General features: G+C 46.1%; 1 protein-coding gene across 3 annotated transcripts in view; it reads right to left on the reverse strand.

Moving 5' to 3' along the window:
• Positions 1-497: 497 nt before the first annotated feature.
• The window catches only part of LOC127577372 (microtubule-associated tyrosine carboxypeptidase-like), a 57344-nt gene continuing 39039 nt past the window's right edge, over positions 498-18802 (reverse strand). For all 3 annotated transcript variants that reach the window (XM_052028527.1, XM_052028529.1, XM_052028528.1), the window contains exons 4-7: positions 11614-11746; positions 8134-8439; positions 6123-6220; positions 498-4165 (exon numbers count right to left, since the gene is read on the reverse strand). In XM_052028527.1, coding sequence (XP_051884487.1) covers positions 4001-4165; positions 6123-6220; positions 8134-8439; positions 11614-11746 — 702 coding nt within the window. In that variant the 3' untranslated portion in view covers positions 498-4000. The remainder of the gene's footprint in view (positions 4166-6122; positions 6221-8133; positions 8440-11613; positions 11747-18802) is intronic.

The raw sequence follows: 18802 nt of genomic DNA on the forward strand, positions 1-18802 counted from the left end.
CAAATGTTATCTCTTACCTGGGTTCATCCCGCTGGTTATTGGTGTATTGTATCAGTGTTAAGGACCTGTGCAAAGCCTGTTACGTTCATTAAGAAATCACCCCAATTTAGGCCTAAAAGCAGTAAATTCCCATTTCACTTAGCTCCAGGGCTGGATCCTGGCCTCAGAACTGCACTGTGATATGTCCAATGTTTATCCTTGTGGCCTGCTGTCTGAGTGGCTGGCAATTTCTGGCCGGGTTTGCACTGGGCAGTGCCCATTGCAAACCTATCGCTGTGAAGCCCACCTGAGCAAACGCAGATCCCTGACGTGAGAGATAACAACATGATTTTTCTGAAGGATTGCCTCCCAACAGTTATTTTACATTTAATATAACTTGCATCCCCAATGATAAAAAAAATAAAGTTGCGTCCCTTTGCAAATGGCTGTAGTTTTATTACCTAGCCTTTGGGGCCACGTCCGATATCTTGAATAACTGAAATAAAGTGATATGGCCTTTCCATCAATTCAAATTTATTGAACACGACACAGTACATAACCCTGTTCGGGATTAAAAAAAAAGAAACAGTCTCTTTCATTTGTTTCCATATTTTAGTTAAAGATGACATTAAACTTCCAGAGTACTCCTTTAAATAATGACATTTAAAAAAATCTGTTTTAAAAACACACTCAGCACTTTTTTCCTGTCCAGCTGTCCGGAAATCCCTCCAGAAAGAGCAGGGTTTCACCCTCTGTGTGAACCCTGGGTTGCCAACACCAGCTGGATAAGCTTCTGGAAGATTCATTATCTCCATTTATCCCCCGCCCTATGTAAACAGCTTTTTATTTCCCCAAATCAGCAAAACCTCAACAACCCAATAAATAAGTTCTCAAAAAAGAAAACAAAAACCCACCCTCCTTGAATGACTGTGATTTTTCTCACAAAGATTCCCACATTAGTTTCCTAGAGATTAATCTTCAGTTCCCATTGGCTGCTGATCCCAGTCATTAAAGGTTTCATGTCACCCTAAGAGGTGCATTGATTATTCGCAATACCCAACGTCCATTTTGAGCAGGGCCAGTGCTGCAGGTGTGCAAGTAGGTGGTCGCCTTGAGAGTGGCCAACGACTAATGTCACTGGTCAGTCCAGTCGCTTAATGACTGCATGATCTGTGAGGATCCTCCTGGCATCAGTGATGTCAGAGGTCACGATGGGGCTGCCCAAACCTGAACCAACCCCATTAAATGTTTAGGGAGGGGGGAGGGCAGACAGGGCAAACTCCATCCATGACTATCAGGGAGAAAAGCCCAACAGATGCAGAACAGTTGGTGGGGATATACGCCTGAATAACCCAGAGACTCATTGTTACCCCATCTCAAAGGTCTACCGTTATCACATCCAGTAAAGGGAGTTAATATTACCAGCACAGCTGCTTTTGGAGCTGTCACTCATCGAGCTCTAGACTCACTGCTACATCCGGAAATTTCTAACTGAAACCAGACACCAGAGTTCCCAGCTATGAACAGCGGATCATTTTTTTTATCCACAGTTATTTCTGCGTGTTATGAAATGGTGGCTTTCATTACAAGGTTCCCTGTGTCTGCAGTTTGTTTCCATCAGCAGATATCAGAAGACTGACTGTGGTCCTAACCTTAGTCTGGTTCAGGGTCTGTCAAACATCGCAGAGTTACAGAAGGATGCTCGCAGAGGGAGGACCATTAACCCGTCATGTAGGCCCTGCTCTGAGAGTCACGCTACCCTGCTCTTTCTCCATAGCCCGGTGGGTTTTCCCCTTCAAGCATTATCTGATTTTCCTTTGAAATTCAGTATTCATTCGGCTTCCATCTGCTACCTGAGTCTAGAGCAGAACAATCTGCTGAGTTTGTTTCATAATCTCGTCCTGGTGCGTTTTGTAGTGGACTTGAATTTGTATCCTCTGACAACAGTGTGGATCTCCGTACCCACCAGACCTGTCTCCCTAATTAACTTATCATGATTGGATATTATATCAAACACCTCCATCAAATCACAGAACTTCCCCTGCTCCATGAAGAAAAATCTCCCAAGGCAACTAAAGTTCCTCTTTTGTCTCTCCAGTAGACCTCCTCTCTACCCTCCCCTTTACATCCTTTCTAAATTGTGGTGTCCGGAACAGAACACGGTTTTATAAAGTTTTAACATAACTTCTTATGATTAACACCTTAAATTCTATGTGCTCTTAGAGCAACCATCACAACCTGATCTGCCACATTCGTAGATCAGTGTGCAGGCTCACTGAATCTGCTCCTGAAGCACCCTTAACATATTCCCATTTAATTCATATTGCCTCTCCTGTGTCCTCATAACACAGCCCTTCACTTCACACTTGTCTGCATTAAATCCTGTCTGCTGATTTCACGGTCCATGAGCTCTTGAAGTTCCTGACTACACTTCCGAGTTTCATGTCATTGTCAAGCTTTGAAATTATGCCTTTTATCCTCAGTACAAGTCAGTATTACAAATCAAAAGCCAGCAACCCAGCTAATTTGATAGGATTTCTGAATGGTACATTGCTCCTGCAGTAGTCCACACCCTATTGGTCAATCTGCACCTCTTTTCCCTCTTTTCCAGATTTTCTATGCTTCCCATCCTGTAAAAATTCCACCATTCACTATTCCATTTCCTCTCGACCTACCTATTGCTACCGTCCTTGGCTCCATTTTTCCATCTGCCGTTTAATTACCCTGCCTTCCAAATACCACAGACCTCTCCTCCTCTTCAACTGCCAACCTTCGTTTCCCTGACGCTGTATCTTCCACAAAGTTATTGATCTTTATCTTCCACGTCGAATGAAAAGTCATCAACCCTAAAGTGTCACCTATGTTTCTCTCTCCACAATTGCTGCCTGACCTCCCAGCTGTTTTTCAGCATTTTCTGGTTTCATTTCTAATTCTTATTTAAGCCTTTCATGCTTTCGAAACACAAACAGGGAACCAGTTTAAACGGGAGATTCCTCTGGCAGAAATGGAGAGTTCAGCCAGCGATGTCCCCCTGCCTGGGCTGGAGAAAGTCTTGTGCGTGTAAAAAGTCCTAATCACAAATGTACTGCACATTGAACAACGGTGATGCCAGTGTGACTGTGTTGTTCTCTTTCCACATTTTTTCTTTTGTTTCCTCTCTCCAGCAAGTCGTTAAAATAATTTTCTTTAAAAAGCAGCACCTTTGCAAACAATAAATACTTTTAAATAGGAAAAACATGGCACACAGGATGGAAGTCAGAGGGTGAAGCTGCAGCTCCAGGCTTTGGCTTCAGGAGGTACAAATCCCAAATTTTTTCTCATACAAATCTTTGTAGATGCTCAAATGCATCGCCACAAAAAAAAACTAAGGCCTCTGTGCCTTTGTGTTGGTGGTCTGTCTGTGTGTTTGTGTATGCGTGTATGTCCCCATATGTGCAGATATGTGTCTGTTTATGAGTATGGTTATGTGTGTCTGTGCATGTGTGTGTGTCTGTATGTGTGTGTGTTATATATGTATGCATGTGTCTGCATTTGTGTACGTGTATGTGTGTATTTCTGTTTATGTGTGTGTGTCTGTATATACGTGTATGTGTGTCTGTCTGCTTATGTGTATGTGTGTGTATCTGTGTATACGTGTGTGTGTGTTTCTGTTTATGTGTATGTGTGTGTGTCTGTATATACGTGTGTGTGTGTGTGTGTTTATGTGTATGTGTATGTTTATCTGTATGTGTGTGTATGTGTATACATGTGTGTGTGCATGTGTGTGTGTGTCTATCTGTATGTGTGTATGTGTATACGTGTGTGTGTGCATGTGTCTGTTTGTGTGTGTGTGTATGTGTGTGTCTATCTGTATGTGTGTATGTGTATACGTGTGTGTGTGCATGTGTCTGTTTATGTGTGTGCGTGTGTTTGTGCATGCACACGCTGCAGTGAAATAGTGCATTTAACAACAAAGCTGGATGGGAAGACCTCAAGAGGCCCTCCCCCCTTCCACCCCAGACACTTCCACTGCTGGCACAGTCTACTTGGGGATTAGCCTCAGCAGCTCCTCGTCCGTCAGGCCGTTGACTGCAGTGATGTGGTGTAACTGCTCCAGGTAGCGGGCCTGGTCTCGCATGAAGTGCGGGATCCGCGTGTTCTGCAGGATGGCGCATTTCTTCAGGTGCTCCACATCCTCGAATGAAACCTGGGATACAGCAGAAAGAGGGAGAAAGATATTGTTGACTCACCAAAGATACAAGAAATAGGCAAGATAAAGAAATTCCTGCATTACTTTGCCAATAATGTAGGGCAAGGTCCCAGAAGGCTTCACAGGTGCACTGCCAGTTAAAGTCGGCACCAAATCACATCCACAGCAGAGGTACGCAACTCTCCAGGGGGGTGGAAGAGACTGTCGATCTGAATCGCATCTGAGGGCCATTCGTGGGAACACAGAAATCCTGGACTTCCTGACAGGTCCTCACAGATCACCAGCTTCCCACAGCTTCCCAGCAATTACACTGGAGGATCCAGCACTGAACCCATGCCTGCCAATGGCTCTGCAACTCGATTCAGTTCCCTGGAGATAAACTGTTCTGAGGGAGAAAGGTAAGGGGCCAGGTTTTCTCTTGCATTAGTTGAGTTATCAAATGTATTGAAATGTATTTAATTGCTTTTTGGGTATTTTAACTTAACTGTAAATAAAACTATTAATATTTTAATAGTATGACTACACTGGACTAGTTTTTGGATATTTTTAAATGTTTGAATATGTCAGAGATAACTGGCAAGTTTCGGTGTGGGGCTTGATGGGCTGTCAAAGTATTTTGAGGGGGGGAAGGGTTGGCACTGATCAGGGGCCAGTCTTGGGAAGGATGGGAGGGAGAGTGTCCGGTGCTTACTGAGGCTCTCTGGTGGGCCGCACAGAGTGAGATGCTGATACAGAGGGGACTGAAAGCCGAGGTAGAGAGACAGACAGGTTAATCGTTAACAGACTCAGAGGTTAATAGTGGAAATTCAAGAGCTTGGGCGAAGACAGCTGAATGGGTAAACAAAAATCGAAGTTGTTGACAGTAACATTGTTAATGATCGGACAACTCTCTTCTCATGCTCAGTTAAATGAGATATGAACCTAACTGCCAGAGTAAAAGCCCCGTGTTTAACCACTGTGTAACCTCCTTGAGTGCAGGAGGCTGTAGGACAAGTAGCTCAAGGTGAAAAGTCCCCTATATCAAGGATTAGTTGGCAATGGGACATTCAGAGGCAGCATAGAAGGGGTGTTGGGAGAAATAAGTGACATCATACAGCGGAAGGAGGGGCTGGTCATTCAAGTGAGCACTCTTTTGATGTGGGGCAGAGATTGTTCACTGCTTGACCTGGAGGTGGCTAAGATTTCTTCCTGTCCTTCACTCATGCATCAGGAGAGGACTCGTCCGAGGAGGAGCGACGGCTTTCTCTCCCAGCGGGGATCCCAAGTGGGAATCCCTCAGCCCCTCGACGCTGTGCGCCACAAGCGAGATGGGAGGAGGAAGGCAGTCTTATGCCTGCACTCCACTACACAGCATGGCAACTGCGGAGGGCAGTTTGCTTTAAGGGCATGTGGAGCCTGAAGGTGGCGCATCATCCCAACCCAGCAACATAAAGCAGGCAGATCCACTTGCAAGAGCCCTGCATTCAAATGCAAATCTCCAAATGCTCATTTTTATTACAATCAGTGTGGCAGGTCGTGTACAAAACTCCAACAGGATGACTTTCAACTTTATAGTACATACTTCAGGAAACATCCGACAATATATTGCCACTAGTGTCACTGGTCTGTGAATAAAACTTCCATTGACACATTGATATTCCATACTATTTTGTGAAGGGAATAGGAGAGCAGAATGCAAGGCCCTCAGGGTTTACACACCATTATTGAGAGAAAATACTTTAATTTAAAGAAGCAATGGACCTTTAAATTCAGGTGCAATATTGTATTGACAGGATATCAAAAAGACTCAGGTGGACTGGCGACCTCCAGCATCAGTTGTTGTCCACCCTGTTGTACAGTACACCCCTCTTCTGTGTTGAATTAGTCTTTGACATGTGTTGCAAACCTCTCATACCACCCCCACTGATGCCGAACTGAGTGTGCAAGAGCCTTGGAGCAGAGTAGACACAGTTACCTTTCCCAGCGCTGCCAGCATCTTGAAGTCGATGGTTTTCCGGTATCGAAGAAGCATTAGCACACCATCCAAATACACCTGGTCCTTACTGAAACAACCTGCAAACAAAAGAGAGCCACTTGTGAGTGAGGCGGGGCTCAGAGAACATCCCAAAACAGGGAGCATGGACATCACAAACGTCACAAAAAGCTCGAATAACAGGTTAGGGAGATAGTGGAGGCAATTAGTCTTGACGCATTCCCATGCCAATTAGACATCTGGTTTTAAGATTACAGTTTGGGATGTGGTATGTATGAAATCAGAGGTATCATTATCTAGAAATGCAGTCACATAACTTTCTGAGCTTTATGCAATTGGAAATTTATTTTTTTTGTTGGAGGGAAGCATAATTACAGCCATTTTCTCTTCATTTGATTTCACTTGAAAACTTTGACCAGCCTCTTTCTGCTGACCACAATATGAGTTTCCACAGTAGTGCTGTATGAAATGACTTCATTCCTGTGTGAAGTCTTGCAGGAGGGGGCTTGGTCCATGTTGTCCCGGGAATGCCTGTGGCTGGCTGCTCCTGGGACATTATGGTCTCCATATATGGATCCTGTCTACACTTCTCACTGCCTCAGTAAAGCAGCCAGCATGATCAGAGACCCCACCCACCCTGGACATTCTCTCTTCTCCCCTCTCCCATCAGGCAGGAGATACAAAAGTCTGAAAGCACATACCACCATGCTCAAGGACAGCTTCTATCCCACTGTTATAAGAAAATTGAACAGTTCCCTAGTACAATAAGATGGACTCTTGACCTCGCAGTCTACCTCATTATGGCCTTGTACCTTATTGTCTGCCTGCACTGCACTTTCTCTGTAACTGCAACACTTTATTCTGCATTCTGTTATTGCTTTTCCCTTGTACTACCTCAATGTACTGATGTGATGAAATGATCTGTATGGACGGCATGCAAAACAAAGTTTCTCACTGTACCTCGGTACATGTGACAATAATAAACCAATTTACCAATTTAATTAAGTGCTAAACTAGGCAAGCAGCTGAAATAAATTACTACATCCTTAGTCTTAAATAGGGAGACTAGAGTTCTGAAAAAGCTCCAGATGCAGCCTCATCAGGCCAATATGTGACTGAGCAAGACTTCTTTACTCTTATACTCAAATCCTCTTACAACAAAGGCCAACTTACTGCTCACCTTCCAGATGCTTGCTGAATCTGTATGTTAACCTTCAGTGGGTCATGTACAAGGACACCGAGGTCCCTCTAATACCTTCCAATCCCATACCTTTTAAAGAATGCTCTGCCTTTCCACTTTTTCTAACAATAAAGATGCCTTACATTTTCCTACATTGTAGTCCAGCTGCCACGTCTTTGCCTATTCACTTAGCTTGTCTATATCCCCCTGAAGCCCCTCTGCATCCTCCTCACAGCCAACACTGTCACCCAGCTTTATATCATCAGTAACAATGGATATTTTATGGATCTCTTCATCCAGTTCGGGGGTACAGATTGTGAAAAGTTGGAATCCCAGCACAAGCCCTGCAACACCCCACTGTTCACATCCTCCCAGCACAAAAATGGCCCATTTATGCCCATTTATTCCCATTCCCTGTTTTCTGTCCTTTCCTCCTTCCATGCCGTGAAGTCTAGTCTTGTTTAATAATCTCATGTGGCACCTTATCGAAACCTTCTGAAAATCCAAATGTACCACTTCTACTGGTTCGCCCTTATCTATCCTGCTATTTACAACCTTGAAACATTTCAGACAACTTTATCAAGCACTCCATTAGTACAGTAAGGACTGCTTTAATGAAGTGGAGACCCATTGGTTGAGGTGAAGGGGATAGAGCTTCGGACATCAAATGACTCTGTTCCACATCACCAAGGCATCTCCAACGTAGAGAAATATCAGTTAATGACTTTGTAACAAACACAAAAGTTCTTTAAAACATGACAAATAGTGGCTATCACATTGTAGAAAGAAAGTATAAATATCAGTGAAAGTGACCTGGTTGAGAAGTATCTGTTTGCCCTCTCTTGGCTCGTACGCAGTACTCCCATCGAGTGTTCGGGTCCTCCACAAACTTAGCAATGTCTTCAAAGAGCTGGCTAAAGGCCATCCGACTGGCCTGGAAGACGGTGTAGTAGAGCAGAGCTGCTCGCCACAGGAATGGGTACTTGCGGTACAGAACACTGTTCAAGCTGGCCAGGCCTTCTTCTGTTGGGTTAGCTGGCTTCAGGCCATACTGCTTCCTGCCCGCCGCACTGTGCCAGGGCTGGTGGCTGTTGTTGACTCCTCGAATGTAGTGCGTCCCTGATATCAATACATATTTCAAATAAGCAACTGGAGAGAGAAAGCCTCAACACACCACAAGGACAGCTCCATCGCCAGTATCAACGTCAGGAGAAAAGTTTGACTCAATTTCAGTCAAAACTGGCAGAATTTTATGAAAAGCTGGATGGTATAGAGTTGCATCCACTCCAGCACAGGCAGGTTCTGAGAACCGTGGAACTGCCTGTGATAGAGAGAGAAATTTAAAGGGACAGCCACTTCCCACCCCACCTTAAAGAAATGGGAGGGATAGTCGCTGTGTTTGCAAAGTGATAACACAGCTTGACATACTTATATAGAAATCAGAGAAATATATCAAGTGAACAAAGGTTTGTCATGAAGGCCTTAACAAGTGCACTCTGTAGCTTTCAGCAAGATCTAGAGGACAGGGGTTGTGAACTCATGAAAATTTTAACACTGGGATGTAAAAAATGCATTTTGTCAGATGGCACAGTACAAGAAATTATGCCAATCAGATCTGGAAGTGGCCAGGTATTGGTATTGGTTTATTATTGACACTTGTACCAAGGTACAGTGAAAAACTTGTCTTCCGTATCATTCGTACGGATCAATTGATTACACAGTGCATTGAGGTAGTAAAGGGTAAAAACAATAACAGAATACAGAGTAAAGTGCCACAGCTACAGGGAGGTGCAGTGCAGGTAGACAATAAGGTGCAAGGTCATAACAAGGTAGATCATGAGGTCAAGAGTCCATCTCATCGTATAAGGGAACCATTCAATAGTCTTATCACAGTGGAATAGAAGCTGTCCTTGAGCCTGTTGGTATGTGCCCTCAGGCTCCTGTATCTTCTGCCTGATGGGAGAGGGGAGAGGAGAGAATGACCCAAGAGAAGAGAGAGAAGTCTGACCCTTTGTGTTGCATTTGACCTGAAATTTGGACATGTAGTGAACAGTGAGGTAAATACTAACAGACTTCAAGAAGGTATAGACAGGCTGGTGAAACAGGCATATGCTTGGCAGAAAGTTAATGCTAAGCAATGTGAAGTGTTACATTTTGGTAAGGAGAGTGAGAAGAGGCAACATAAACTGGAGGGAACAATTCTAAAAGGGGCACAGGAACAGGAAGGTCTGGGGTTATCTGTGCATTGTTCATTGTATGTGGCAGGCAGGCAGAGAAAGTGGTTACAAGAGCACACAGGATCCCGGGGTTTATAAATGGTGGCAGAGTGCACAAGAGCAAGGACGTCATGATGACCCCTTCTAAAACACTGGTACAACCACAGCTGGAGTTGCCCAGTTCTGGCTGCACTCTCTCTAGGAAAGGTGTGAAGGCTTTAGAGAGGATAGAACAAAGAACAGTACAGCACAGGAACAGGCCCTTCAGCCCATGATGTTGTACTGAACTAATTAAACTAGAAATTAAATGGCTAACTAAACTAATCCCTTCTGCCTACACAATGTCTATATCCCACTCATGTGGCTATCTTAGACCCTCTTGAACACACCTATCGTACCTGCCTCCACCACCACTTTCTGCAGCACTTTCCAGACACCCACCACTCTTTGTGTAAAAAACTTGCCCCGTATGTCTCCTTTTAACTTACCCCCTTCATCTTAAATGCATGCCCTCTAGTATTAGACATTTCGACCCTGGGAAAAAGATATTGGCTGTCTACTCTATCTATGCCTCTCATAATCTTATAAGCTTCTATCAGGTCTCCCCTCAGCCTCTGCCGCTCCAGAGAAAACTACCCAAGTTTATCCAACCTCTTCTCATAGCACTTGCCCTCTAATCCACGCAACATCCTGGTAAACCTCTTCTGCACCCTCCCCAAAGCCACCACATCCTTTCTATAATGGGGCGACCAGAGCTGAATGCAATACTCCAGATGCAGCCGAACTAAAGTTTTATAAAGCTGTATCATAACTTCCTGACTCTTAAACTCAGTGCCTCGACTAATAAAGGCAAGCACGCCATGCGCCTCCTTTACCTCCCGAAGAGATTGACCAAAATGACTCCAATGATGAAGGACTTCAGTTCTGTGGATAGAATGGAGAAGCTGGGGCTCTTCTCCTTGGAACAGAGAAGGCAGTGAGAGGATCTGACAGAACTATTTAACACAGACAGAATAGTTGGAGAGAGAAACTCTTTCCATTGGTGGAACAGTTGCAAAATGAGGGAGACTGGAAAGTGAACAACAGGGTCAGGAGGAGAACACTCTTTTCTTACACAGTAAGTGGTCACAGCCTTGAATGCAATGTTGGGGGAGTAGTGCAGGCAGATTCATTGTGGTGTTGGAAAGGGAGCTGGATAGGTTGAGTGAGCTGGGGCTTTTCTCTCTGGAGCGAAGAGGATGAGAGGTGACTTGATAGAGGTGTACAAGGTGATAAGAGGCATAGATCGAGTGGACAGTCAGAGACTTTTTCCCAGGGCGAAAATGGCTCACACGAAGGGGCATAATTTTAAGGTGACTGGAGGAAGGTATAGGGTGGATGTCAGGGATAAGTTTTTTACACAGAGAGTGCTGGGTGCGTGGAACGCACTGCCGGCAGAGGTGGTGGGGGCAGATACATTGGGGACATTTAAGAGACTCTTAGATAGACACATGAATGATAGAAAAATAGGGGGCTATGCGGGAGGGAAGGGTTAGATCGATCTTAGAGCAGGATAAAATGTCGGCACAACATCATGGGCCGAAGGGCCTGTACTGTGCTGTAGTGTTCTACGTTAAGTATCTGAGAGGAAAGGATTCCCAGGGTTGCGGAGAGAGGTTGGGGTGGGGGGGGGGGGGGATGCAATATCTGAAATGCCGTTATACAGAGCCAGTATGAACTTGTTGGGCCAAATGGCCTCATTCAGTGCTGCAACCATTGTGAAGTTCTGTGACTCTGCTTGAACTAAGTCAGCACTGGTGTCTTCAGGCACAAACAGCAGCCAAGGCTCTTGCTCCTTTCCCTGTTCCGGTGACCCCATTACAGGTGCCTCTGTTGGAGGCTCCACCCAGCACAGGGTCAACCACCACAACCACCGCGGTTTCATGAAACTGGCACATTAACAAACAACAGACGGCACCCACGGGAACCGGAGTCAAAGCCAACAGGGAGAACACAGAAGGAAACTGTGGGGAGGGAAACAAAGACGAGAAGGGAGGAAACGCCATCCGATCCCACGCGGACTGTCTCTGACGCAGACCTATTTCGTGCCGCAGCATTCCCTCCAGCCAGTGCTGGCGCGCCCCCGCCAGGTTAATGGTGAGCGTGGGCCGACAGTTCTCCACCATCATCACCGCCTGAGACAGTAGGTCGTCACTCAGCCGCACCACCACCTGCAACAGGGAGAGAACACGGACCGGTCAGGCGGCTGGACGCTAAGCACGGACGTCAGGCAAAACCCATCGGGTCTCCCCTTCTGACTCTAAACCCAACTCCCTACCAACTCTGCACCTCAGCCCCTCCCTTCACTCTCCACTTGGTTTTATCCCTGAACCAAGCCTGGGAAGGGTGACTTTGCCTTTGTGAGACCCTGTTTACACCTTCAGAGCCTCCTCTCCTGTGCTGCAGCCGATTAGTATTGTTTTCCTAATAAAAGGAAATGCAGCAACTAGATTTTGTCCAGCAGGTCCCAAAAACAGCAGTGAGATATTTGTGCAGTTGAATGGTTTTAAATTTAAGTGATAAATATTGACTGCGGCACCAGGAAAATGCTAGGATTAATGTGATGGGATATTTTACTGCAGAATTATATGAAAAAACATATATGTGAATTTATATGTGCCCAGCACACAAATGCAATCACAAGGAAGGTGCACCAATGCCTTTACTTTCTTAGGAGGTTAAGGAGGTTCGGATTGTCACTGAACACTCTGACAAACTTTAAAGATGTACTCTTGAAGGTTTCCTGACTGGTTGCATCGTGGTCTGGTACGGCAATTGAATGCGCAGGAACGTAAGAAGCTTCAGAGAATAGTGGGACTCAGCCCAATACATCACGGGCACATCCCTCCCCACCATCGGTAGTATCGACAGGAGGCGCTCCCTCAAGAAGGCAACATCCATCATCCAAGATCTCCACCATCCGGGCCGTGCCGTCTTCTCGCAGCTACCATCGGGCACGAGGTACAGAAGCCTGAAGTCCCACACCACCAGGTTCAGGAACAGCTACTTCCCTTCAACCATTCGGTTCTTGAACCAACCTACACAACCCTAATCACTACCTCAGTATAGCAACACTTTGATCACTTTGCACTAAAATAGACTTTTTTTGTTCTGATTGTGTTCTTTCTTGTAAAAATTGTGTATAATTTATGTTTAGTTTATGTTTTTCTTGTGAATATTGTGTCCCTGATGCTATGTGCCTGTGATGCTGCTGCAAGTAAGTTTTTCAGTGCACCTGTGCATGTGACAATAAACTTGACTTTGACTTTGTTATTATAGGTCTGTGCACAGATCTGGTCATCCTGTCTGAGGAAAAAAACATCTGCGAATAGACGGATGCTGCAAAGTTTCACCAGCTTGATTCCTGGGTGGGCAGGTTTGTCATTTGTGGAGAGATTGAGCAGACAAGGCCTGTATTCTCTGGAGTTTAGAAGAATATGACCTCATTGAAATTTGCTCAGAATTCTTAAGGGGCTTGATGTTGTAGATACAAAGTTGACGTTTCCCCTGACTAGGGTGTCCAAAAGCAGGGGTTCACAGTCTCAGAATAAGGGATCGGCTTTTCAGGGTAGATATGAGAAGGAAGTTCTTCACCCAGACAGTAGTGAATCTCTGTCCAAGAGGGCCGTGGAGGTTCGGCTGCTGAGCATGTTCGAGAAAGAGGTTGATAGATGCTTGAGGGAAAAGGGATGTGAGGTTAGTGCAGGAAAGTGGCGCTGAGGTAAATGATACCCTTGATCTTATTGACTGGCAGAGCAGGCAGGAGGGGCTGAATAAACCAGTCTGACTTCTGTTTCACATGCTCTACTATTATTAACGTTCTTATAAATTTACAGAGTTCTACCTTTCAAACTCCTTTTTACAGCTGTCTAGTTACTTAGCTATTTAAGGGTTTAATTGATTGTTGTGGAGCATTCGATACACCCTGTCCCACTGGACAGATTCGGTTTGGATCAATTGATATATGACAGTAAAAGCTTGGTTATCCAGCATTTGTTAAGCTTGACAGTTGCCGGCTAATCAATTACGCAGGTTAACATCTTGTCAATCCGGGCGTCCGCTCAGTGCAGTCCTATTGTTGGACAGTGTTGTCCTCAGCACGGTCCAGTTGTTGTTATCCCCGTGTCTCCCTGAGTGCGGTCCCAATGTTAGCCTGGGCACTCCTTCAGAGTGGTCCTGATGTCCACTCCCTCACTGCTCCCCTGGTGCCAGCTATGAAGTGCCAGTCACTGAAGTGTGCCAGTTATTGAAAGACCAGTGCACAGGCTTTCACTGTACTTGAGTGGTGCAGAGTGTTCAAACCATCCGGGAGAGTTTGTGAGAGTCGAATGCAGAAAGGTGCAGACAGAATGGTGGATGACCCCTGTTCTGAGGGAGCTCTCACGGAAACAAATGGACAGGGGCACTCAGGGAGACACAAGCGACAGCAGACGCCAGAATCTGGAGCGACACGCAAGATGCCGGAGTAACCCAGCGGGTCAGGCAGCATCTGTGGGAGGGCATCCTTCCACAGATGCCCTCAGGGGTCACTCAGCTCCACCTTATGGGTCTTTGAGGAGCATTAGCTTTTAGAGACTAAAAACAGAAAATGCTGGAAACTCTCAGCAGTTCAGGCTGCATCTGTGGGAAGAGAAACAGAATTAACCTTTCGCGTCAAAGACCCTTCATCAGAAATGAAATTAATTCTCAGATCTGGTGAGTGCTTCCGGTATTTTCTGATTTTATTTTGAATTTCCAGCATCTGCAGTTTTTTTAAAATCGCAGTTATCCTTTCAATGATTCTGTGGCCAGGATTTCAGGGAGTGCATTGTTTTTACATATTGTACAATCATAACACTGAAGGATTACAGAGCAATCGAACTGCACAGCACAGAGTCAGGCTCTTCAGTCCAACACACCCATGCTGACCCTTTTGCCCATCTGAAACATCTGTGACCAGGCACTGGCTCACTGCTTCTGCCCCAACTCCGTCTGTATCTATAAGGCCCAACAGGATGGTTGAGGCGGAGACCACATGCTGTTTGATGAGCCTCTGTGTGACACCAGGTGAGGGACAGGGGGGCTGCCACACATCTATGGTAAATAGCAAAGTCCAGCCCCAGTTTTACCTTCTACCAGAGGAGACAAACATCTTTAATGCCTCTTGATGTCCCTGATGTTCGTAAGCACTCAAAAACTAATCCAAATCAAATAAACAGTTCAAAAAACTTAAGTCCGTAATTTAGAAAAACTAAAATAAATCACCTAAAACAGATTAAAATAAAGTTAAGTGATTAACAACAAATGGTAGTGTAGTGGTTAGCGTAAGGCTATTACAGCACCAGCAACCCGGGTTCAATTCCGGCCACTGTCTGTAAGGAGTTTGTACGTTCTCCCCGTGTGTCTGCGTGGGTTCCCTCCGGGTGCTCCGGTTTCCTCCCACATTCCAAAGGTGTACGGGTTAGGAAGTTGTGGGCGTGCTATGTTGGCGCCGGAAGCGTGGCAACACTTGCGGGCTGCCCCCAGAACACTCTACGCAAAAAGATGTATTTCACTGTATGTTTCGATGTCCATGTGATTAATAAAGATATAAAATCTTTAATCGTGTAACTTACGTTATCCTCACCTCTCTACCACAGACCCTTAAAATCTCTATTCAAGCGAATGGTTTTGTGGGTCCAGGATTAATCCATTGCAGGATCCACAAGCAGATTCCCAGGGTAAATGCTGACAGTTCCCGGCAGCTTTGTGCTCCAGAGCTGCACTCCATGTGTTGCCTGTGTGGAGCTCAGCAGCAGTGCACAGACAGGACACCAGCAGTGGAGCTCGGCCAGAGAGTTCTCAACAATTCCTGGGCCAGTGTCGTTCCTCTCTGGTGGGGGTCACGTGACCAACATCTTGGTCCAGGAATGCTTCCTGCTGATGTTATTTATCGTACAGAGTCACTGCTCAAAAATGACACTTCTCCTGAGATTATCTAACCAAGGAAGAATTGCAAATATCTCGTCCTGTCAGCTTTACGCCAAGGCTAGCCAAGTGCTTCCACAAGAATTTTTCCTTGTGCAGCTTGCAGTCTTTTCCTTCCAAATCTCATTTTCATAAATTTCTGCTGCTGTAAAATATGGTTGGTGCAAATTTTCCGTTCCCTGGCTACAAACTTTAACTGGTTCCCATGTTTTAAATCTCTTCCTCTCTGCTGCCTCATTTAAAATAGTCCCCATCTCTCCTATCTGCTCCACACAGCCCTAACCCTAACCCCCCCCCCCCCCCATATTCCATGTCTTAACTCTGGATGAACAACTCAGTGACCAGTTTGTGAGTCAGGCAGCACAGACACAGGCCATTCGGCCCAGAGTCCAAACTGACTTATCAATGACCCATTTACACGACACCAAGTTTCATTCCCATCAACTCCACCCCAGATTCTACCCCGCACCTACGCACTAGGGGCCAATTAACCTACCAGCCCGGACATATTTAGGATGTGGGAGGAAACCGGAATTGGAAGAGACCCCCACACGGTGACAGGGAGAACGTGCAAACTCCACACAGACAGCGCCCGAGGCCGGGATTGAACCTGGAGCTGCGGGGAAGTGGCTCTACCCGCTGAGCCACCGCGCCGTCCATTCTGTCTCCTGTGAGCATCAGCCAGCGAGAAGGGGGCCACACGCAGCTCACATCAGCAGAGACAGCATGGAGCCTGGGCTTCTGTGAGAGAGGGTGACCTTGGGATCAGTCCAGGCACCCAAATCTGCCCTGTGGAGGGTACGTTCTCCCCGTGTCTGCGTGGGTTTCCTCCAGGTGCTCCGGTTTCCTCCCACATTCCAAAGTTAGGAAGTTGCGGGCGTGCTATGTTTGGTGCCAGAAGCATGGTGACACTTGCGGGCTGCCCCCAGAACACTCTACGCAGAAGATGCTTTTCACTGTGTGTTTTGATGTACATGTGACTAATAAAGAAATCTGATCTTATCGTATCTTACTCCTGCAGGAAATGTCGAAGTGCGGGTGAACAGGACACAAGAACTAAAAGCAGGAGTACGTCATTTACGTCCCTCACCCCTGCCCCATCATTCAATAAGATAAACAATGAAGAATTGCAAATATTTCATCCTATCACATGACTGATTCCCTTGATTCCTTCAATATTCAAAACCCTACCACCCCTGCCTTGAATATACTCTGAGCCCCCCACAGCCCTCTTGGGTAGAGAATTCTAAAGATACACTCCCCTCTTGTTGAAGGTTCTTGGTCTGAATGGCTGACCCTTTGAGTCTGTGACCCTGTCGCCTGACAGCCCAGCCTGAGGAAACATCATCCCTTCATCTCGCTACCCAGGAATTTTGTGTGCTTCAATGTGATCACCTCTCATTCTTCTAAGCACGAGAGAGTGCAGAATTGACAAGGTGTTGGCTCCCACCTCGAGATCCTCAGCTGTACAGAGGGATCTTGGGGTCCAAGTCCGGAGCTCCCTGAGAGTGGCAACACAGGTAGGTAGGGTGGTAAGGATGGTGTACAGCATAGTTGCCTTCATCGGACGGGGTGTTGAGTATAACAGTTGGGAAGCCATGTTGCAGCTGTATAAAACCTTGATTAGGCCATATTTGGAATGCTGTGTGCTTTATTACAGGAGGGATGTGGGGGCTTTGGAGAGGGTGCAGAAGAGGTTCACCAGGATGCAGCCTGGATTAGCGAGTATTAGCTCTCTAATCCAGGCAGCATCCTGGTAAACCTCTTCTGCAATCCAAGTTTGTCCAAGGAGAGGGTGGGCAAACTTGGATTGTTTTCTCTGGAGCATTGGGGGCTACAGGGAGACCTATAGAATGTAGAACATAGAACATTACAGCACAGTACAGGCCCTTCGGCCCACAATGTTGTGCCGACATTTTATCCTGCTCTAAGATCTATCTAACCCTTCCCTCCCACATCGCCCCCACCCCACCCCCATTTCTCTATTATTCATGTGTCTATCTACGAGTCTCTTCAATATCCCTAATGTATCTGCCTGATAGTTTATAAAATTATGAGAAGTACAGATAGGGTAGTTAGTGAGAGTCTTGTTTCCCAGGGCGGAAATGTCAAATACTAGAGGGCACAGGTTTAAGGTGACAGGGGATAAGTTTAAAGGGGATTTACAAGGCAATTTCTTTTTTACACAAGAGAGCACTAGGCGTCTGGAATGCGCTGCCGGGGACGTGGTGGAGCCAGATACTGTAGCAATGTTGAAGAGGCATTCAGACAGGCACACAAACAGGCAGGCAATGGAGGGATAGAGACCACCTGCAGGCAGATGGGATTGGTTTAGGTTGGAATAATGGTCGGCACAGACATCGTGGGCCGAAGGGCCTGTTCCTGTGCTGTACTGCTCCACGTTCTGATGGATGCCTTCTGATCTTTACCCTTTTCTCATTGGATGAATGAGGAACTGCTGTACTCTTTGCTGCATTTCCTCTGGTATACCTGGCCACGAAGTTTTGATGGGAAGCAGACAGAAACCACCGGCCATTGTGGTGACTGGGTCAGCCAAGGTTCATTTATTGGAGAAGCAGAACAAAATCATAGATGCTGAAAACCTGAACCAAAAGCTGAAACTGCTGGAAACGCTCAGTGGGTCAGAAAGGTTCTTCGTCAGGAGTGTTGCTGAGGCATTAACTCTGTGTCTCTCCCCACAGCTGCCGCCTGGCCTGCTGAGTGTTTCCAGCATTTTCAGTTTGCTTGTGGTTTGGTTGAGAGAGCACTATAGATCTCCCTCAGCCCACGAACATGGGAGAAGGGCAGCTAGTCTGTGAAGTAACTCAGCTGTGATGCCTTCACTGCTTGTAAAATATGATGCTTCTGTGAAAGAAGAGTGGTTGTTGCGACTTGGATCAGGCGGTGAAAGACCTTGGACTTTAAACCTTTGTGCTCCGTTGATATCGTTTGTGTGTATTGGAAGCTGGAAAAACAGCACAAAGTTGCAGCAAAACCTCCCACTACAAGGACCATACAATATCGACGACCGCAGACACAATAGTGTAGCGGTCAGCGTAATGTTCTACAGCATCAGCGACCTGGGTTCAATTCCGGCCACTGTCTGTGAGGAGTTTGTACGTTCTCCCCGTGTCTGCGTGGGTTTCCTCCGGGTGCTCCGGTTTCCTCCCACATCCCAAAGACGTACGGGTTAGGAAGTTGTGGGCATGCTATGTTGGCGCCGGAAGCGTGGCGACACTTGCGGGCTGCCCCCAGAACACTCTACGCAAAAAAGATGCATT

The sequence above is a fragment of the Pristis pectinata genome, chromosome 13 (genome assembly GCF_009764475.1).
Source record: "Pristis pectinata isolate sPriPec2 chromosome 13, sPriPec2.1.pri, whole genome shotgun sequence".
Classification (NCBI taxonomy): Eukaryota; Metazoa; Chordata; class Chondrichthyes; order Rhinopristiformes; family Pristidae; genus Pristis; species Pristis pectinata.